The sequence below is a fragment of the Arabidopsis lyrata genome, assembly GCF_000004255.2.
Source record: "Arabidopsis lyrata subsp. lyrata unplaced genomic scaffold ARALYscaffold_6, whole genome shotgun sequence".
NCBI classification, from domain to species: domain Eukaryota; kingdom Viridiplantae; phylum Streptophyta; class Magnoliopsida; order Brassicales; family Brassicaceae; genus Arabidopsis; species Arabidopsis lyrata.
The window spans coordinates 4829533-4852740 of NW_003302550.1; the positions used below are offsets into that span (position 1 = coordinate 4829533).

General features: G+C 33.2%; 2 protein-coding genes and 2 long non-coding RNA genes across 4 annotated transcripts; 2 read left to right on the top strand and 2 right to left on the bottom strand.

Moving 5' to 3' along the window:
- Positions 1-3476: 3476 nt before the first annotated feature.
- Positions 3477-6740, top strand: LOC9309607 (subtilisin-like protease SBT3.11). Its single transcript, XM_002871460.2, has 9 exons — positions 3477-3783; positions 3885-3976; positions 4075-4172; positions 4264-4419; positions 4512-5182; positions 5272-5555; positions 5645-5759; positions 5894-6086; positions 6169-6740. The coding sequence occupies exons 1-9, from the start codon at positions 3676-3678 to the stop codon at positions 6738-6740; spliced, it is 2289 nt and encodes a 762-aa protein (XP_002871506.1). The 5' UTR covers positions 3477-3675.
- Positions 6741-11676: 4936 nt separating this feature from the next.
- Positions 11677-12285, bottom strand: LOC110227813. The gene is made up of 2 exons (XR_002331498.1): positions 11995-12285; positions 11677-11926 (listed from the first exon to the last, which is right to left on the bottom strand). It is a non-coding gene; the product is annotated as an uncharacterized LOC110227813 (long non-coding RNA).
- A 2783-nt stretch (positions 12286-15068) lies between these two features.
- LOC9307577 (subtilisin-like protease SBT3.11) lies at positions 15069-19188 on the bottom strand. The gene is made up of 6 exons (XM_002873493.2): positions 19177-19188; positions 16733-17236; positions 16349-16635; positions 16156-16270; positions 15872-16064; positions 15069-15785 (listed from the first exon to the last, which is right to left on the bottom strand). The coding sequence occupies exons 1-6, from the start codon at positions 19186-19188 to the stop codon at positions 15217-15219; spliced, it is 1680 nt and encodes a 559-aa protein (XP_002873539.2). The 3' UTR covers positions 15069-15216.
- A 1444-nt stretch (positions 19189-20632) lies between these two features.
- On the top strand, positions 20633-22315 carry LOC110227183. The gene is made up of 2 exons (XR_002330959.1): positions 20633-22165; positions 22241-22315. It is a non-coding gene; the product is annotated as an uncharacterized LOC110227183 (long non-coding RNA).
- The last annotated feature ends 893 nt before the right edge of the window (positions 22316-23208 follow it).

The window sequence follows — 23208 nt, forward strand, 5'->3', positions numbered from 1 at the left end:
CTTAGAATTTTTTTTTGTGTGTTCTTTGTGTTATATAAAAAAATTGTATGATATTTTTATTAAAAATTTAATTATTAAAACTAAAAACAATAATAAAAAAATTATGGACCCTTCTAAATTTTATTTTTATGTTGTAATTTAAATTTTTAATACTTTTATAAAAAAATTTTATTTTTATTTTGTCATCATTAACTTTGTTTTTTTAATTTACAGACTTATAGCTAAGTAATTTGTATTTTGTCATCATTAACTTGGTTTTCGAGAGATTGGCTCTCATTGTGATAGGAGGTGGTAGATGTTATTTCTGGTTTGGCCGTGGGCAGCCGTGATAAATCGCATTCGCTGGTGTTTCAGAAGAAGAGGTTTCTTTGTTCTCTTGGTTCTATCCTTTCTCCTAAGGTTTCTACCTTGTTGCCTCGGCTTTTAGATTATGGAGTCTTCCTCCTTCGATTCTGGTTTGTTTTTATCTGCTTTGTATTTCTAGTTTCGCCTTACTTTGCTTCCCTTTGATAGGGCTTAGTTTTCGGGGAATTTCGTTTCTTCTCCGACAGTGACTTCGGGGACTTTTAGTTTGTCCGCCGACTTAAGTTTTCCATGTTTGGGCATATGTATTCTTTCCTTGGTTCCACAACAAGTTTCTATAATAAAATTTCATAGCGACAAAAAAAAAAGCTAAGTAATTTGTATTTGAAAACATTAGTAGAAAAGAGGGGAGTTTGAGACAAAATTGGAGCGTGTAGCACACGCAAATGAAGAGTGCACATATGAGAGAGTGGAAGAATTAGAAGAGAAGGAAAAGGGGGGAGTGGTCACATGGACGGACATATGGGGGCTATAGTAATAAATGATGCTGACGTAATTTATTTCTTTTATCTCAGGGTAAATTGGAGCCACTTGACGTCATCAGATATCAGATCATCAGACCATGTCCCAGCTAACGTCGACAACGGTATCTTACCAATATATATTTTTATTTATTTATAATAATATAAAGGACAAATCGAAGTTCTTACATATCAAAAAAAATATTGGTAAAGGACTTGAGAAAATAAAATTAGTGATAATTTGTCAATGGCATTTTAATTTCTTTCCGTTATTAGTGCGACTTTAACGAAGTTTGACATGAGTGGCAAATTCCAATTGGCAATGAACAAGTGAGAATATTCCCAAAGAATATGAACCAACCAAATGTGAATCTTTAAAATTCAAACTTTTAAATAGGCATGGACTCATTGTAGTGGAAGATGCAGTAGAGCAGATAATAATTTTTGGAATCTCTTTATTAGAACTACATCTTTATCTTATTGAGAGTTTTTTTTTTTTTTTAATAATAAAGTCTAATTAATTACAAAATTCAATAAAGTCTAGTCCGTATATGACTAATTGAAAGTCTCCAACCTGGCGATAGGCATTAAAACCGTGTTGGAGTGACAGAAGTCAAAACTACCTCATTTATTAATTTTGCTATTAGAATGTCTTTTTATAACTAAACAATGAACATGTTAAAGTTGCAGGTTCAAGGAAAAATAAAGAGATCAAATAGCAAAACTATATTGTATAAGATTTCGTTCTTACAAAATCAATATGGACTATAACGTTAATCTACACATGTAAGAGTTCACTCTTAGGTTGGATAGGTAGCTTCCTCCATGTAAACAAGTTTTCTTTATCTTTTCTCTTAACTTATCGATGTTGATGCTTCATTATCTTCATTAGTTTTATATATATGAATATATGAGTAATTTACCCTCTTGGGCTGATTACGTTAGATTTTTTTAATGCTTGAAGGGTTAACCATTGCATTAAAGGGGTTAACCATTGATTATACTCATCGTTGATTATACTAAAAAGGTTGTTTCATAATAACTTAAAAATATTAATTAAGTAAAAATATTTATAGAAGATATTTATAATTATTTTTAAATATATGATTTCGATATTTCAAAATAGTTTTTTTGAGTTTAATTTAATAGTTAGTTTAATATAATTTCGTTGATAGATGTTTTAAAAAAATAAAAAATTAGTTTACTATGTTCTTTTAGTTCTATATTTTACACAAATTTTAAATCATCTTTTCACGGTAAAGTATACATACATTTCAATTAAATAAGTGTTTGCAATATTAGTTAACAATATTATCTATTTTTGTAGTTTAGTTAATATATTAGAGTCTAAATTTGTGTGATATTTTTAGATATAATTTACATTTTAAATAAAACTAATATATGTAGTTTAAGTATTTAGAAACCAAAAGAAATAGTATTTCAAAATTTTGGGGTTTTTTAGATTTTAAATATTAAAATAAATTAAGAATGGAAAAGTATATTTATTTCATATATTAACTATATTGATTTTATATGATTAATTATATATTATTTGTGCCCTACACATATTATTTTTTTGGATCCGCCACTGATGCTTGTGATATATGATAATTTTTTATAAACTACTATGGTTTACTTAAGATTAAACAAACACATTATTATATAAAAAATTTATATGTACACGTAAAATGGTATGTTTAGCTATTTAGCATTCCGTGTTTTCATTTTCCCAAAAATAAAGCACTCCTCCCTCTTTCCTTTTCCTGCTTTTGTTTTAATAGACTTTAGATGTTATAATTAAGTTTAATATAGATATCGTATTTCTGTTTTGGTGAGAAAGAATATTTTATAAGTTTGACACGTCATATATTCTTTTCTTTTTTTTTAATATATAATCATGTTTTAAAATATACACAGTTTATGAAAAATGCATAAGAAGCTTTAATGGTTCGACAGATTCAGATCATGACATCATGGACCAATTTTTCTTCACAACGAAAAAAACTGTCAACGTCGGATTGCGTCACGTTAATGTCTTTTTTCCTTTAACGTCTGCGTCACGTTGGTGCTTTAGTTGAATTATTATGCCCATATTCGCTAGTTGGTTCTTCTTTCTTAATGGTGACCAGGATTTTATTTTCTTCTTTTTCTTACCAATTTTGTTTCTAATAACTGGAATAGATCTCCGGAAACTTACTCTTTTTTCATATACTCCTTTAGTTTCAAAATGTAAGACGTTTTGAACTATTATTTTTATTTTAAAATATAAGACGTTTATATATTAATTTAATATTTTCTGATTATTTATATTATGCAATTTTATTCATGATTGGTTGAACTTTTTAAAAGTGTATATTTCTTATAACTAAAATGTTTTATATTTTAAAACGGATGAAGTAGTATATAACTATATATCACCGAAATATTAACCGTGTATTACGCTTGTTACAACTTTTTACAAACCCATAATCTGACAGTTCAAACAATAAATTTGTGCTGCAATTCAACCTTAAAAAAGCAGTAAGCATTTGCTTAAATCTAGATTGGGTTAAAATATAAAACGGCATCAGAAACTCAGAAAACTCTATTATTAAATAAGGTAACGATGAAATAGAGAATATTAGAAAATATTATTTTAAATTAAGCAAATACCAGAAGAGTATTTAAGTTTTTTACAACCTAATAATGTCAACGTTAGCTAAGTAAGTCGTTTCAGAAGGTAACTGATTAATTATGAGACAAAACGCTAGCCTGGCATAAATACGAGACCATTCATTATGTAAAATATATTCAAGAAAACGAAAAACTCTGAGACATTGATCTCTTGTAGATTTTTCCCCTGCAGGGAAAAATGATGAGCTCTCAAGTCTCATGGTGGGTTTTTTGGGTAATCAGTGCTGTGTGTATTCTCAACGTGGAGTTTAACATTGTCGAAGGAGGAGCCTATGAAGAGACTAAGGTATATTCTGTCACAATTTTCTTAATTATTCAATAATGGAAACAAAAAATAAAACGTTTAGGTAAAGGAAAGATTAATGTGCATTACCAACACATATATAGGTCCACATAGTATACCTTGGTGAAAAGGAGCATAATGATCCTGAGCTTGTAACGGCCTCGCATCTCAGAATGTTAGAATCCCTACTCGGAAGGTACCAACAAACCAAGATTAGACAAGTAAAACAATATGTGTTTAGACAAATAAAATTATTAGCAGTAACTAACAGATTTTGTGGCCGTATGGTTGCAGCAAAAAAGACGCTAGTGAGTCCATAGTTCATAGTTATCGCCATGGTTTCTCCGGCTTTGCTGCCCATCTTACGGATTCCCAAGCAAAAAAAATCTCGGGTGTGTACATATAAAGATGCATTATTAGAGATATATGAAGCAAATTAGATCAAAGGTTATTAATGATTCGAATCTTCATAACTATGAATAGAGCATCCAGATGTAGTTCAAGTAACGCCCAATAGTTTCTATGAGCTGCAAACGACAAGGACATTTGATTACTTGGGGCTTTCTCAAAGCACACCAAAAGGACTTCTTCATAAAGCCAAGATGGGCAAGGACATCATCATCGGTGTCTTGGACTCGGGTCCGTTTTTTGATAATAAATTTCCATGGAGATTTGCTCCAAATTTAAGACAATTGGACACAACTAGTATATAAATGTACGTGTGTTTGTAGGTGTGTGGCCAGAGTCACAGTCGTTCAGTGACAAAGGCTTGGGGCCGATCCCAAAACGTTGGAAAGGGATGTGCGTGGACGGTGAAGATTTCGACTCGAAGAAGCATTGCAACAAGAAGTTGATAGGAGCGAGGTATTACATGGATAGTCTTTTCCGTAGGAACAAAACGGATAGCCGAATACCGGACACGGAATACATGTCCGCAAGGGAAGGCTTGCCTCATGGGACACACGTGGCCTCCACAGCTGGGGGATCCTTCGTCTCAAATGTGAGTGACAACGGGTTTGGAGTGGGTACAATAAGAGGTGGAGCCCCTAGTGCTCGTATCGCGGTTTACAAAGTGTGTTGGCAACGAGTAGACGGCACATGCGCAAGCGCAGACATAATCAAAGCGATGGACGACGCCATAGCGGATGGAGTGGACTTGATAACGATCTCAATAGGCAGGCCGAACCCTGTGCTGACTGAAGTTGACATGTATAATCAAATCTCGTATGGAGCATTCCATGCAGTCGCCAATGGCATTCCCGTGCTCAGTGCGGGTGGAAACTTTGGGCCTGGGGCTTACACCGTCCAAAACATAGCTCCATGGATCATAACAGTGGCTGCCACCACTCTAGACCGGTGGTATCCCACACCTTTGACACTAGGCAACAATGTGACCTTAATGGTAAACCAAACAAAAGAAAACTAGTGTCTGTGTACTTGATTCTCTTTTGACATTAAATGCATGTGACCTTCTAATCTATTACTATGTAGGCACGGACCTCGTATAAGGGCAATGAGATTCAAGGAGATCTAGTGTACGTATATAGCGCAGACGAAATGACGAGTGCGACAAAGGGAAAAGTGGTGCTAAGTTTCACGACTGGAAGTGAAGAAAGTCAGTCAGATTATGTACCTAAACTTTTAGAGGTCGAAGCTAAGGCTGTAATTATTGCCGGCAAAAGAGATGATATTATCAAAGTATCCGAAGGTCTTCCCGTTATCATGGTAGACTATGAACATGGATCTACCATATGGAAGTACATAAGTATCACTAGGTAATTATTAAAAACCACTGCTTAATTTGACCTTTCTTATTATATGAGTTGCAATGTGTTTAATATTTTAAATAACCACTTAATTACAGATCGCCTACCATAAAAATAAGTTCTGCCATCGCGCTCAATGGGCCGCTTGTAGCCACTAAGGTTGCTGATTTCTCAGGGAGAGGACCCAATTCCATATCTCCATACGTTCTCAAGGTAAACTTAATTTTTGTTTCCATATAATGATCATATATACCCAATTTATAAATGATCAAATAATAATGATAATGAAAAAACTCAATTCTATCGATATTTCTTTTGCATCACATAGCAACATTACTTTTTTACAGCCCGATGTAGCGGCTCCAGGTGTGGCCATAGTGGCAGCTAGTACTCCAGAAGATATGGGTACTAACGAAGGAGTCGCTGCTCAGTCAGGAACTTCAATGGCAACACCAGTAGTTGCTGGTTTAGTTGCACTACTTCGAGCTGTGCATCCTGATTGGTCTCCAGCCGCGCTTAAGTCAGCTCTCATCACTACAGGTAAACTAACACTTTTCTTTTGTTGCACTACTTCGAGCTGTGCATCTTGATCTAGTTAGTTACTCATTTTTAATTGGTTAAGCTTCCACAACGGATCCCTACGGAGAACCTATCTTCTCAGAGGGAATGACACGAAAACTAGCCGACCCATTTGACTTCGGAGGAGGACTAGTGAACCCAAACAAAGCAGCCGACCCTGGTCTTGTCTACGACATAGGTGCAGAAGACTATAGGCTTTTTCTATGTGCTTCCGATTATGACGAGAGACAAATAACCAAAATATCAAAGACAAATACGCCATATCGATGTCCAAGTCCAAGGCCCTCTATGCTTGATCTTAATTTGCCTTCCATCACCATTCCATTCCTCAAGGAAGATGTGACTCTCACTAGAACCGTCACCAACGTCGGACCCGTTGACTCTGTCTATAAGCTCGTCGTTAGGCCTCCTTTGGGTGTCAAAATCTCTGTCACACCCAAAACATTGCTCTTTAACTCCAATGTCAAGAAACTCAGCTTCAAGGTCATTGTCTCCACAACTCACAAATCCAATTCGATTTACTATTTTGGGAGCTTGACTTGGACTGATGGCTCTCACAAAGTCACTATCCCATTATCTGTCAGGACACAAATGTTGATGTACTTCGACCAGTGAGTTTGCATTTTCCCCATTACCATGTCTTACTTAACCTAGAGCGGTGGTGTGAAAAAATTTCAATAATTGTGGGGAATAACTTATATTTAAAAACCATCCTTTACTGCCACATATTGTTTTCTTTTGTGTTTAAAAACGAAAACTTTGGTACTTAAATCCCGAATTAAATATGCCAACTTGAACGGAAAAAAAGCGTGGAAATTTTCATCAACCAAACTAAATACTAAATTTTTAATTGTTTGGCCAAATTAGACATAATTTAATTGAATAAAATACAATATATATGGTGAATTTCATAGCAAACAATGGCCAAATTCATAACCAATTGCTACTAAAATTTGTGTTGTTATTTTATAGTTAATTAGCCACTTATTGGCAAGTGGCAACATACATTTGATATTATTAATGTTTGGATACATTACATTTTGTATTATAAACTAATACAATTTTGAATTATATATAAGATTTTGGATTTGCACAAAAAATAGATATTGAAAATTTAGGAAACGTACAGACAGATGTTGAAAACTCTCACAAGTTCTTCAAAACTTTGCTAAGTTCTTAAATACATGGTACAGCGGGCAAATGTACACATAACATTTGGATATATATACATGGTACACAACAGCGATCAAATACTATGATAAACGAACGTCAATTTAATTTGAAAGTATAATGTTAATATCTTTCTTTTATAAATTGTTAAAAAGGAATTACAAGATTAAGTCAAATACTTCTCACTAACTTCTTATAAAGAAAAAGTTCTCCTGATTTTTAATTCAGGTTTCGTCTTTCACTTTGGTGTATACTTCTCTACCAACCTAGGTTGGTTTTGTCTTTTCTTAGCCGGTTCCCGATTTTTCTTTTAAAATCAGAACCGAGTCTCTGTAAAAAGTTCTCTTTTCATTTTTTTCTGTTTTCTCTTCCATTCCCTCTTTGATTTCAATGGTGTGTTTTCAAAGTTTCTGAAATCTTAGATCCAAATTAAATTGCGGAATGAAGTACTAGTGTTGTTTTTAATTTATAAATCGTTAAAAATGAATTACAAGACTTAGCCAAGATTCTTGGCTGAACAGACACAAATAAAGTTACGAGTTTTACAATAGTCGATTTTTTTGTTCATTCTAAAACAATGCTTAATACAATTACACAAAAAAGAAATTGGACTTCTAGGAACTTTAGGGAACGGGTATATATAATCGTCATATGAAACCTCTTCATTCTTTACATGCATGTCAATTTGAGGACTCTCAGCCACATTAGAAGAAAGAAACTTCTGTGCTGAATTAGATTTCGCCATAATATTTGATACGCCTATAAAAAATATCGAATAATGCAATCAATATAAGAGCATAAAATCTGTGGGATTTCTTAAATTATCTTACAAATTTAACTTACGTAACCGAGAATAAACTTACATGATAAAAAAATAGTTAGAAAAATGAGAAATAAAACTTTCTTCATTTGTTCTGAATCTTCAATGCTTTTAATTTGTCTTTTTTTTTTTCGAGTTTTGGTTGTGAAGTCATTAGGACTAGATAGTATCATATTTATACGGTTTCTTATTTAAGTTACAGAAGAGTTGCCGTTCTCATCAACGCTTTTGTTAGAAAATTTAGGTTAGAAAATTATACTCTATTAATTAAAAATAATAATGTGAAAGTAAAAAGTATTTATTATATTTATTAACTAGGATCGGACCCGCGGTCCACTGCGGGAGAATATTGGTTTACATACGTTACGTTTAATATTGTGTGTGTTTTTTAGTAGAACGAATCGTGTAGTATACTTATAAATATTCATAATAACGAATTGTAGAGAAAATGTAAAATTATAAATATAACCATCGTATTAATTATGATTTACAAAATAGAATTTTGTGTTTTAAAATTCTAAAATTAGACGATTTATGGGAATTAGAGCAGTCAAAATAGGTCAAAAACCGCGGGTCGAGCCCACATCATCTCACTATGGGGCAGATTTGGGAAAATATATTAAATCCGCAAATAAGCGGGCCACATGGATTAATTCGCAGTGGGTCATAGGTTTAATCGGTTTTCATCCGCGGGTTAGCGGATCAGCCCGCATATTAGTATTTATTGATAAAATTATAATTTATTCAACATGTGGTAATTTAAACAAACTTTTAATAGTATTTTGATTTATTTATTTATTTTAGTAGTATTTTAAATTTTGGTTACTTTAAAATTATTTAAACAAAATCCATGGATAATCCCGCAAATCCGCATACATTCGCAGGACGGGTTTGTATTTCATATATGCTACCCGCGGGTCGTGCAGACCGACTAACTACAAGTCAAAATATTTTTTGTCTATCGCAAAACAGACTTAACGGGACGAATCAACTCGCTTTGACAGTTCTAATGGGAATATTATTTAGTCATACAATAAAATGAAGTTTAGACATAGTAAAAATAGAATATGTATCTTATTTGTTAGATGAGAGATTGAAAGATGAAGTATAATGATTAAAAATTAATTATTATTTTTCATGATTCACAAAATTTAATAAATACTTATCATCTTGTTGAATAATTCTAAAATCATATTCAAGAAATCTTTATAAATTGAAAATTAAACTTCTTTGGTAAGCTATAGGTATGAAAATATCATAATTTCGATTTAATCTAATTAAACTAAAATTAGTTACATGGATTTCATATCTATTTAATTTACACGACCAAAATAAAAATATCTATTTAATTTACACGACTAAAATAAAAATATCAATTTAATTTATAAAACAGATGGGTTATTTGTGATAAATTTTCTAGAAATCTTTAGAAGCAAGTAAAATATCTTTCAATTAATGATAATTGGCTAAAATGAGCGAAATTAATGACAAAAACGTTGATTGTTATGGAATTAGTCCCAAAATATACGAACAAATTTATTATACGTAATTAATGTATAATATTGTTTGGAATATGCTTTTATTATTAGTTACCATAAGTACAATCAGATTTTATTTGATTTCCATAAATATTTGATTTTATTTCGATTTTTTATTATTATTTCGAATTTATATTTCAAAAAATTTCAAAGATCCGATTTCAGAATTTCGGGTCAATTTTCTGATTTTAACCCGACCCATTTTCTTTTTTTTTTTTTTTTTTTTTGGTGAGTACGAGGGAGGCAATGCCTCCCCTTTTATTAATTAAAAAGAAAATCAAATACAAACTTGGCGTGGAATCGTAGTTCCACGCTCATCGTCTAACAAAATCGAGGAAACACAACTAGGCATTAAATCGAATAAATGAAAACCTAAAGGTAGAGAAAAAGCATAGTTGGCTAACCCGTCCGCAAGACAGTTAGGTTTCCTATACACATGCGAAATCCGGACTATCCAGTCCCTTGATATGAAGCCATGGCACAACCGTACCAGGAATGACAAGGGGTGAGAGTCACCAATCCCTGTTGTAAGAAATCCAACCACCATCTCTGAATCCACCTCCAACTCCACACGAGGTGCCCGTCTCTCCCATGCCAAATAAAGCCCATAATAGACCCCCCAGAGCTCTGCCATAGGAGCTGAACAAATCCCAATATGAAGTGCAAATCCCGCTTGCCAGGCTCCCAACTCGTCCCTTATGACCCCTCCAGCCGCAGCCACACCCGATCCATTTTCATTAGTACTTCTCTTTTAATAGTATAGAGATTACCAACCAATTGGTTGTTTTAAGATGAAACGTACAGTTGATCAAAAAAAGAAGATGAAACGTACATTATTCACTGCAAGTTCCTTATTTTTTAAAAATACTAGAGGAAATCCGGGCTACGCCCGGTGTACATTTGATATTTGATATTTTTAAATTGGTTAATGTTGTTTTAATTTTTATTTAGTTTCTTTAGTGAAAATGCGAAAAAGATACTATTAATTGTTTAGTTTTACATATTTATCATTTCCACATTAATTTTCATTTACAAAATTAAGTAGAAGAAACTAAAAATTAGTGTATATAGTATTTTCATTTATCTCCCGTAATTTATTTTCCATTTGTCTCTAATCATATTATTCCGTAGTTCTATATTTTAATTTTATCTTATATATTAATTATTTTATGGTTTCTAAGATTAGATTACTATCATATTAGTCCATATAATAATAATTTAGCTAAACACTATTGAGATGGTTTTCTATGTCAAATAATCATAATAATTTCGTAATGCTAAGTTCTAGCGCGGGTTATTTTTTTGTGTTTGTACTTTGTACTATGTTGATAGGAATTAGAAGGTTATTGCCTCGTCCATTTTACCTGAGCTTTAATTCACCGTGAATATACTACAAGTTAAATGTATTTTGCATCTTGTTACCCATCTCGCTCCTCCTGAAAATGTTTTCGTTTCTTTGATGACCCTTTGTCACCTTTACCAATAGATACTCATCAAACTCAACCCCTCCCATAAGATCATCTAACTTAGGTGATTTAGTTCTCTTTATCCACCAGCATAAAAAACTCATAAATGCTCACATACTACACATCACAATGCAAAAATAGAACAAAAATGTTAAACAAATAAAGATTTGGCATCAATGATTATGCATAATTCAAATGCTTTAAACTCTATGTTCCTAATCATTGATAGTTTGTTCTTAACTAAATGAATAAAAATGTAGTAATTTTGCAGTGTTTTACTACTTGGCTGTCTCTTATCTTTCAGCAGCACCTCTACTTCTTTTCTTTTGAATCCTGAAAGAAACAATTATATTGATAAACAATTGATTTGTATTATTAGCAAGTTAATCGATGATGTAGGTAGGGCCTAATGATTCACATTTACAGCTTGGTGAAAATATAATATTAGCTCATCATATTAAAGATTCGAATACGTATGTGTCACTTTTATTTTCGACAATCTTTGTGACTTGCAAAGCATTATTCGTCTCCTTCAGATTTTTCCATGCTTAAGAATCTGAAAAAGTTAAGTTCCACACATGGCGACTCTTATCTTTGTGAAAATCTCCCTAATTGACAATATTTTGCACTAAAAGAATGAAATTCTAGAATTTCAAGAATAACGAAGGTCTTTGGAAATTACTTTTGGTTGCAAATACGAAAACCTTACACAATTCAGAAAGTGGATCCATACTGTAGTCATCTTTGCTGCCGTTGACGTCCTTAATAAATCCTTGCAAGATCTTCTTTCGCGTAGTCCTTTTATTCCTGCAGATATATTGTTCTAATACCATAAATAATCTGAATTTTTGTTGGAAGAGAAAGTGGAACCATACCGTAGTCGTCATCGATAAGCGTGACGAATTATAAACTGGAGATGAACGCTAGGGTTCTGTGTGCAGCGGCGTTTCGAGGATCGCAAGCCTTGTCGTTTTTCATGCCTTGCGGGTGGACGGTGGTGATATATCGATCTAGATCTCCCATTAACGTGACTATTCCCGACTGTTAGCCTTCAAAATCAAAAGGGAGAAAATATTTCAAGTAAATTTGTTACATAGTTTTAGAGTTTACAAAGGAGATTGATTGTTAAATACAGAGAAGTGAGAAGTCAATACGGTAATGATATGAGTTAAAATGGAAGATGCGATTAAACGTGTGAAAGAGGATGTGGGAATGATTTATCTGTGAATGTGGGAGTGCAAGTGACTCAAAACGGACTAACTCAAGGAGAGGGAGAAGAAAAGTTTTGGTTGCTCTTCAACGTGTCATAGACTGATTAGTGGTTCATTGAAGATGTCACATGGTAACACGACGTTTTAGTTCATGGGCTTTGAAATGGGCCATAAACTCAATTCATTTTCTATCTCGTCTTCAAATGTTTGTTGACGTGGCTTCCTCTTAGGTGAGTTTTGTTTTGCTGATGTGGACACTCTTAGAAGCCTCAATTAGTTCCTTTTATTAGTAAGAGATGTATATATAGTTAGATTTGTAACTTTAATTGTGAGTTACTCTTAATTTTAATTTTAGTTTTAATTAAAGTAAATGAATATGCTTATAATTAAATTAAATGAATATGCTTATATGCATGAAAATCATCTTACCCGTTATCTATACCACTTTGCCACCAAATTTATCTACTTCAACTATTATCTAAAAGTTGGCTATCTTCATAAATAACTCAAAATCAGACATGTAACAAAAACAGGAAAAGGGCTAAATGGAGTGTAATATTAAAGTGCATCAATATTGTGTTCCTTGTCTTCTCAATTTATTTGCATATGTACTCTTTGTTTTTGTAGGGATGGAATTCAATATTTGATGTTGTTTGTAACTCTCTTTGTTCCTAACCATGGTTCTTAAAATCGGCCTAAACGCCCGACTAGGCACTCATGAGGGTCCATGCACCGCGATTTCTTTCTATTCGGTGACGCAAATCGGTGGACCGGTTCAGGTGGTCTTTTTGGTCATAATCGGTCTAGATGGTGCAATTATTGGTTTATAATTTGGTTAAGTTATATTGAATTTTGCCTCGCTAAAGAAATGAAGAGAAAAATAAGAAAAACTTGAAAATAAAAAAGAAACTAAAAGAAAGTTTTTTAAAAAAATATAGCTTATAGCTTATTGGAGATTGTTTGAGTTTGAATTTGAGATTAAAATATGAAATCTTTATTTTTCAGTGATTTGTAATTTTAATTTAACTAAATTAATAAGTTTAGTAATTTCGCTTGAAATCATCTTACCCGTTATCAACCATTTTGCCACCAAATTCATCTATTTTATCTAAGAGTTGGCTATTTACATAAATAACTAGATTTTAACTCGCGGTACACTGCGGGATGATTTAATTTTAAAGTTAGTATAAAAATATTTTGTAAATTGTATCTCCTTATAACATATTTATTTATATTATAGTTTACAATTGTTATTAAGTAACAGTATACCACGAGTCCACGAGATAATTATTAATAAACTGAGGATTTAACCCGTATTAAAGCGGTATATAAATATTGATTCAAATTTGTCCGCCATATAAATCATTTCCGAAATATAACCCGTTCCGTAATTTCTTAACCCGTCCTGTGATTTGTATTAAAAAAAAAAAGGATTAAATCCGTATTGAAGCGGCGGATTAATGATATTTTAATCTTTTTATTATTGTTGATTCAAAAACCCGTCCCGCCAAACCCATCCCGCCAAAAAACTCATTTATTTTATTAATGTTCTTATTTATGATATGATTCTGAATCATTGTCTAAATATTTTAATCGATGTAGAACGTTGAACACACATTTTTGTCAATTGGATAATATATGTTCGTTTTTAAAATTTCGAATCACAGTATATGCAGAAAAAAAATTGATTTTTTTTACTTTATATATTATATGATGATTCAAAACAGTTAAAAACAAATCAAACAAAGATGATAGGAGAATCATAATTATAAATCTTAATCAAATCTTCTAAAAATCTAAATTATTAAATATGGAATATCCGGTGTATGAGTTGGGTTAAATATAACCCGACCCAACAAATTTTTTATGAAGGAATTTTTAAAATGGGTCGGATATCCGATATACCCGAAAGTTTTTTTACCCACCCGTCACAAAAAGTGTTGCGATTATACTAGTATAGACTCATAAACTAGACATACATGTCTTTAGCCACAAAGACCGTTATCTAATTATAATAACAACCAAGGTCGACACTTTCTTAGTGACCCTAACTATAAGTAAAACAATCTAAGATTGTTCAATCATTTGATATCAAGAATCAAGAACCAATTCAGCAGGTTAGGAGATAGAGAGAGATATAAAATAAAAACCTAGCTGCATGATTCTTTCTCTGTCAGTAGCTTAGATGCGGTTGCACATTTCCGTGTGGATGACCCCACCCGTACGTTTTCAGTTTATCCAGCCCCGGCATCTGGACAAGGTTAAAACAATTTGTGAGGTGGTATTATTGCAACACGGAAAACTCTAATAAACCTGGAGTTCTTTCTAACATGATACAGTTGCTCACGTAGAACGAGCTCAACCTTTTTTGTCAACAGATCTAGCATGGATTGATTTAGTCCCTAAGCGACCATCCACTCTGATGGTGATCTGTAGACTTGGAAGACAAGCAAAATCCGTTCGTTAATCTTTGAAGTTGTTGTCTCCTAGATCAATTTCCTTAGAGACAATGGAATCAATTCATCAAATAGATTGCAAGAACATAAACGTGAAGTCTTCAAGCAGCTTAAACCGTTTAATGAGAATGTAAGAGATAGATCAACAAGAGAACTTTCTGTCTTTCCATAAACTTTTTTCTGCCATAAAGAGACAATTCTTTCAGTTGATTACTCTGAGACGGATATGCCTTAGAGTGGTAGAATCGGCTTTAAGAGTTGTCAAGGATTCCAATTCACCTAAAGCATCGATATCTCTAGCTGAATAAAAAAATAAAGTTAAAATTCAGGAGGACCAATAGAGAGTTAACTTCAAAACCTTATTTTCTTATAATAGATAGATGTCTTTTCCACATAACGACTTAGGTTAATAAGATATTTTTTTCAGAACTCAATGGAAATACATGGGGCTTTGTTTCCTGACAGATAACGGAATAGATACGACGTGATAGCCATCGGTCCATGTTATACTCCCAAAGTAGTAGATGGAATTGCTCTGGTGAGTAGTGGAGACTGTAACTTCAAAGCTCAGCTTCTTGACAAAGCAGTTGAAAACCAGTAGGGTGGGCGTGACGGTGATCTCGACACCCAAAGGAGCTTGAATGATGACTCTATATATAGAATCGACTGGTCCAACGTTGGTGACGGTTCTAGTGACCGTCACGTCTGCATTGAGGAAAGGGATGGTGATGGACGGGAGGTTAAGAGCAAGCATCGATGGCCTAGGGCTAGGACAATGATACATCATACTTTTCTTTGCCATTTTCCCGATGGAGGCCTCCTCATACCCGGCAGCACATAAATATCCCATGTAGTCTTCTGCGTATGCGTCGTACACGAGACCAGGATCAGCTGCTTTGGTTGGATTCCCCAATCCTCCTCCGTAGTCAAACGGATCGGCTAGTTTCCGGCTGTCTCCTTCCGTGAAGATCGGTTCTCCGTAAGGATCAGTTTTGGAAGCTTAATCAATTGAGAAGAAGAAACTCATTAGATCACTATGTATTTACATGTAACATAATCAATTTTAAAGAATCCCTTAATATTACCAGTAGTAACGAGAGCAGAATGAATAGCCGCAGGAGACCAGTCACTATGAACAGCTTTGAGGAGCGCAACCACACCGGTAACCACAGGAGCGGACATCGACGTTCCAGACAGAGCAATGAAACCATTCTCGGCGCCTTCTATAAATGGGATGCTAGCAGCCAAGATATCTACACCTGGAGCTGCTATATCAGGCTGCAAATATTACGTTGGTATATATGAGTTGATGAATATATACATATAGAATTGGGTGTATATGTTTTAGAAACACAGATTAAGTTGTTACCTTCAGAATGTAAGGAGACAGAGAGTTTGGTCCTCTACTTGAGAACTCAGCGACTTGAGTTGCTACAAGTGGACCAGTGAGTCTTATTTCAGTGCTTATCTTAATGGTTGGCAAGCTGTGATTCCAAAAACATTAAGCAATGTTAACTTCACATGCAAACTAGAGATTATAGATAAATAATAAGTACGTATACCTATTGGAACCTATGTACTTCATCATCGTAGTTCCCTCTTCATAGTCGATCATGAATAACACCAGTTCACGTTTGTCATATCCGATAACATCAATGCTTTTGGAGGAAATGATTAGAGCTGACAATCCCGCTATCAAAGCCCGATCGACAAATTCTCCAACAAAATATTCACTCTCAGTCAAGAAAGCTAGGACGGCTTTGCCCTTGGCGGCACTCGTTATCTGGTTGTAGCTTACTACGTAAATTAGATCAGCTTGGAATTCATGTCCCTTGTACTGGTTTCTTGCCTACAAAGTAAAATATTGTATTAGAAGAGATCACATGCTCATGTTGTTGTTAAAGAAGATTCAACTACGTACACAAAGACAAAGAGTTATGTTTTACCAATATAGTTATGTTGTTGCCTAGTACCAGTGGGGTAGGAAACGACCGGTCGAGAGTTGTGGCTGAGACAGTAATTACCCACGGAGGTACGTTACTGACTGTGTAAGCTTGGGGGCCGTCGTTTCCGCCGGCACAGATCACCGGAATGCCTTTTGAGATGGCATGGAATGCCCCGTAAGAGATCGCATTATGCTCGTTGGATTCAGGGAGTATAGGGACGGACCTGCCTAGTGAGAGCGACATCACGTCCACCCCGTCCTCTATCGCATCGTCCATGGCTTTTATAATGTCCATAGCCGCGCAGCTATTTTGATTTTGCCAGCAAACTTTATAAACAGCTATTCGAGCACTTGGCGCCCCGCCTCTTGCCGCGCCCACTCCGAACCATTTGTTGCTCACATTAGCGACGAATGCACCTCCAGCTGTGGAGGCCACGTGTGTCCCGTGACATTCACTATCCCTTGGTGACATGTATTCCTTGGCCTCCGATTTTGTGGTCTCCTTCTTGTTCAGTTTGGAAACCGTCGTAATAACGTGTGACGTTTAAGTATTTTGACATTACTTTAACAAAAGACGTTTATTTCTATGTCTAATATTGACTCTGTTTAAGTAAGTTTAGAGAGTGTTTTATGTGACACAAAAATCAAAATCTCTTTTTTTTGCACAACCGATGTAAACTGATGCAAATTATTTGCTTTCAAAATATTGTAAGTCAGTTTTGATTGTGACGTTCATTATTCGACGTGTACCAGCGTTTATCTTGTAGTTCTTGAAGTCTACAATAATTATAAAAACATGGAATAAAGGGGTTATTGGTTCATGGATTTATAAGGAATTAAAAATTCAAACAAAAATCATTTGTTATTCAATCATTGATTTTAAAATCCTAATTAAAATCATGTGTTATTGGTTCTATGATTTATAAATACTAGTTAAATTCCTATATTATTGGTTTAGTAATTTGTTTTTGGATTTGAGAATCCAAATTATGTTTTAAATGGATTTGTATGGAATTGAAAGAGAAAAATAGAAGGATTCAAATCCATGAGTAAACACATGTTATTTCAAAATCTATATATCTTGATTTCATAATTAATAGAGATTTCCAAATTCTATATGGATTTACAAATTAATAAACCAATAACATCCCCTAAGACTCTGCTCTGCAATTGACGCTGCTAATGCAACTGCAAAAAAGGAGAATTTAACTCAGCAAAGAGAGAGAATTTAAATCAACAAAGAGAGAGATATAACCAAGTGTTCTTAGTCTAGTGGTTGCCACTTGTGGAGGAGTTGCCCTGTTGGTCTAGGCCAGAGATCGATTCTCCGCAAGCGCGCAATTGCTAGATCTCCACTTGGCCACATGGATATGGGCCCTTGCTTTCGGCCCATTTGCATACCCGGAGAGAGAGTCTATCTGTAGGCTGCACCTCCCCCAGGGGATTAGTCTGGGCCCCTCCATAGGTCTGAGATTCCTCTGAGTTATAAAAAAAAAAAAACAAAGAGAGAGGGTAAAATGATTAAAAGAAAAAAACGGGAATAGAATAAATTTATATCATAAATTCTAACTACCAGTTGTTACGTAATTTCCTCTTTTGGAAATTCTGAACTCAATTCCATCTTTTGCTTTATTTATTTTTATTTGATATCACTACAAATATTTATAAACTTCGAGGATAAAGTGGTTGTTTTAGAAAGAAAAATAATCTAGGTAAATTATATTTTTCAGGATTTTATGTTTATGCATTGGTGTTCATTAATTTGTAAATATAATCCTGTTCGTAAAAGACTACTGTTAATTTTATGGTATAAAAAAATTGTTCAATTTCCCAACACCAAAATATTATTTTTTTGGTGTTCATTAATTATTGGCTGTAATCATGATTGTAAGCTAACATTGTAAAATTTCTGTAAAAATTTAGTCATGAAATATTAACGTCCAAAAATTTCTGTAGGAATTATGTTTCAATAGTTACCTGAATGCTGATATCAGCATATTTCCTTTTACCCAACGTTATTTTTGGGTGTTGATACACACAAGTAAAGCGAAAAAAGCTTGATTTTATTTGTTGTCTTGCTGTCTCTTTCAAGAAATTCAACTTGAAGTTGCACCATCATTACACATCTATCGTTAGATTAGAGGTTCGGAGATAGATAGGGTGGACGAATAGATGACTTCTTTAGTGTAAAAATAAAAAAGAGAAAAAAGAAAGAGGTTCAAATTAAGGAGAGGTCAGAGTAGACATGCTCATATTCTTGGCCTGTCATTATTTCATCAAAATTCAAATTAAGGAGAGGTCAGAGTAGACATGCTCATATTCTTGGCCTGTCATTATTTCATCAAAATTCATTATAATTTGCTCTTTTTATCATTTAATTTGTTCATTATAATTTCCGGTTGTCCCAAACAAAAAAAGTCCATTATAATTTCCTAATTTACTAACATTTCCCTTCATCTTGTTTCAATGTACATCCCTTTTATGGTTACTTGTTCTGCTACGCATGATAGATACGCCTTCACAATCCAAAGTCAAATAGGAGAGTTACCATTTTTAACATTTTAATTATATATTTCGTTACTTTACTTTCATTTTTTATAACTGCACTAAAGTCATAAAACTTAGTTTGTATAAAGTTATAAACTTAACCCAAACATGCACCAATTATATTTACAACATTCCTAAATTTAAAATTATTGATAAAAATCATAGAAGCTTAGTATTTTTGAAAGCTCATCATAAAGAAGAGCTGAAATTAAAAATAAAGTTTTACCAAAAAATTAAATTAAGTTAATTACAACAGTTAGGTTGTAATCAAGATGATTAAAAATTATATTTTGTTTAGACGGTGTTATCATTCGTAAAATAATGTATTATTACAAATGAAAATTTTGATATTTATATACTATTAAGAAAAATTCCAATAATCCCTACAAATAAAAAACAAAACTTCCAAACAATTTTTTGGATACCCGTGAAGTTGGGCCGCAGCCCATTCGTCTCTACGTGTCAAAATGAAGTGATTTTTTTTTTCCTTCTTAATAAATGAAGTGAAGTGAATTTCGATGATATGATATTATGATTGTTTATTATGAGTATCTTAAATTTGGAGAAACTTAACCCAATTGTTTTTTAACTAATATTTAAATAATATATATATATTTTATTATTTATTAAGAATCATGTTTAGAAACCCCTATTAAGAATGATCTAATTGCCGTATTGATTGATGGTTTCTTACGTGTTAGTCTACTGAGAGGGAAATGGCCATTATGATTGAGCGATCCGTTGCTCATGTCTTTTTAAATGGTCCAAGTGATAAGTAACCTTTATACTAAGGCCACTTTATACGAAACCAAAACGAAGGATGCATCCGGTATTTAGATTATTGTTGATTTTGCTTTTTTTTTTACCAAAATCTTTTGAAAATCCCATTTTTACAAAAAAATTATTGATTTGTCATTTTTTAACACTTAAAAATGTAAGTATTTACGATTTTTTTTTACAAAAATACGTACTTTATACCAAATACTAAACCCTAAGAACAAATGGAACCGACTAAACCCAAACATAACGGATAAAACGCATGTTAAATCACTCTGAAAAATGGCAAAATCCACAAACTATTAAAAAAGGGCAAAATCTACAAATGCCATTAAAAAAATGGCAAATCCGTAATTGATTCTCCGGTATTTGGAATTGGAGTGTTCCAAAAAATTTGAATTAAGGATTATTGTACACTTCGAACTTACCAAGATTTGTAATTTGAAGCTCATGTTATGCAGTCCTAAACGTTTTATTTAAACTTAAAGCTTTAGGGGGTGTATTCAACTTAGTATTTTAGAAGATTTTTGGGTATTTTTAAAGTCACGTGTTATTGAACTGGATATTTTTAAAATAATTCTTAAATCTTCTGTTATTGAACTTGATATTTATATAAAGTCACTCAAAATAATTCACAATCTCTTGTTATTCAACCAACAATTTGTAAATATCAAATCAAATATACTGTTATTGAAAATTTCACTATTTTTTCATAAACGATTACTAAAACTGATTTTAGGAGACTTTATACACTTTTTTAGTTGAAAAATATGACTGCAAAATCACATCTCTATAGGTGAAACTTTGAAAGACTTCCAAGAAAAACAATTGTATCGAGAAAAAAGTAGAGCTATTGACCAAATTTATTTTCACTCTATTGACACCTCTCGAAGTGATAGTTTTCCATCTCTTGTCTTCTTCCATTGAACTTGCAGTTCCAGGAACAATCGCATAGATAATTGAAGGATTTCGCGTCGCGTCGCTCCTTGTCACTCTCTCCAATTGCTATCTGCCAAAATCCTTTGATTATTTTTGGATTTCTCTTGAAATCTTTCGAGAGTTCAGATGTCGTTGAAATCACAACTAGCTAGTTCTGTCATCACACTCTCTTCTCTGCATTCTCTAAATAACAAAGAAAAGGCTTCTTCTTGTGTCTTCTCTGGTGTTCTTATTTACAGAACTGGGTTTTGATGCTTCTTCGGTGTGTTATTAAAAAAACCAGTTTTGGGATTATATGATTGCTAGTGTTCTGTTTTTGTTAGTCTTTTTGAGTAACGAGCTCTTACTTTCTCTTTTATGTTAATTTCCTATGCTTTTTTTTTTTGTATGGCATGGCAAATCTTAGCCAGGTAGCCCCATTAGACTCTTGTGAACTCTTACCGTTGTGTTTCATGTGCTATTAAATAAGGGCATTCTGCCTAATCTCCTGCAGGTGTTAGGTTCTATGATACCAATGAGGAGGAGCCTCTGTTAAGTTCTATGATGTCTTTACAAATTCGAGTCCATGCCATTAACTTGCATGCTTTACTAAAAATTTGGGTGGGAAATTGATCAGTATGATTCTCTTTGCAGCCACATGCATGTTGATTTTAGATTGAAATTGCATGGTGGAGATCTCATGAAGAGAGTTGCTAGCGCTGATCCACGGGCTGCACCATTAAAATAAGGCTCAAGACCTCAAAGACATACACAAAAAGGCAACAGACATGTAAAATCAACAGTCCCAAGCGTACTTCTCATCAATCAAATCCTCTTTTACTCCAGAACGATAACAACATCGAACATGAAAAATTACTTGCTTAGAGAATCACAACCTCGGTGTATTAAAATCCCAGCTTTCTTGTTCTTTTTTGGTGTTGAGTTCTGTTACTTTCATATACTGTTTCTTTTGGATTTACAAAATCCTCACCTATCCTTATAGGAACATCTGTAACTTTTTCATATATTATCTCTTGAAATAAGTTCGTAGTTATTTTATCACTTTTGCTTTGCAGAATATATAAAGCAATGAATGAGAAGAAGTCTACAAGAGGCTTCATGAGTCAAACAATTGAGGAAGTCCATGAAGATACTCTCTTTTCCTATGTGCACTTCCCCTTCACATGTTCTCGTAAGAGATAAACGTATAAACAATAAACTTGAGAAAAGCTTTGTCTCCTCTTTTTTATGTCTCCTCTAATTGCAGGTTTTCATTGATGGGAGAATACATATGCTGAATTCGTATAATTGAGTCATGTACTCTTCTTTGCTCGTTGAGCTATTTCGTGTTTGTGTTTTGTCATTGTGAGAAAAGGGGCTAGAGCCAAATTTTCTTTTGTTTGTTCTAAAATCACCCAAAGTTTGATAATAAAATCTCACCAAATCACAAATCATTATTCTTTTTTTACATTTAAAAACTCTAATAAATAATCAAATTCCCTAAAAACTCACTCAAATTTCTCAAAAATCTAAAATATTCAAATTCCACCAAATCTCCTAAAGTATCAAGTCGAATACACCCCCCTAAATCACTTTCGAGTTCTACCGATTTCTTTTACAAAATATACTAGTTTATTACTCCCTCTGTTTCAAAATATAAGGCGTTTTAGCTAAAAACACGCCGATTAAGAAGATCTACTTTATCAAAGTTCAGCAAATTATAAAAGAGACTGCATAATAGAAATAATCATAAAATATTAAAGTAATATATAATTGATAAATTGTTAAAAATGCCCTTTTCTCAATACCCCTTTTCAAAAATGCCCCCTTTGAGAGTCCATTTTTAAGTTTGCCCTCTTTTAATTTTTAATGACCATTTTACCCTTATTTGAAACAAAATTAGGTCAACAAAATACAAAATATTTTTTGGCGGGAAAAGTGATCCCGCAATTTTCCCGCCAAAACACTTGTAAAAACCTTGTAAATTTTTCCTGCCAAAAATTTTTTTTTGCGGGAAAAGTGATTCCGCAATTTTTTTGGCGGGAAAAATTTACAAAGTATTTTAAAGGTTTTACGGAGTATTTACAAGTGTTTTGTAAGGTTTTACAATGTATTTTAAAAGGTTTTATAAGATATTTATAACTTGTAAAACCTTATAAAAAACTTGTAAAACCTTATAAAATAGCTTGTAAAATCTTATAATATCTTATAAATACCTTATAAATACGTTGTAAA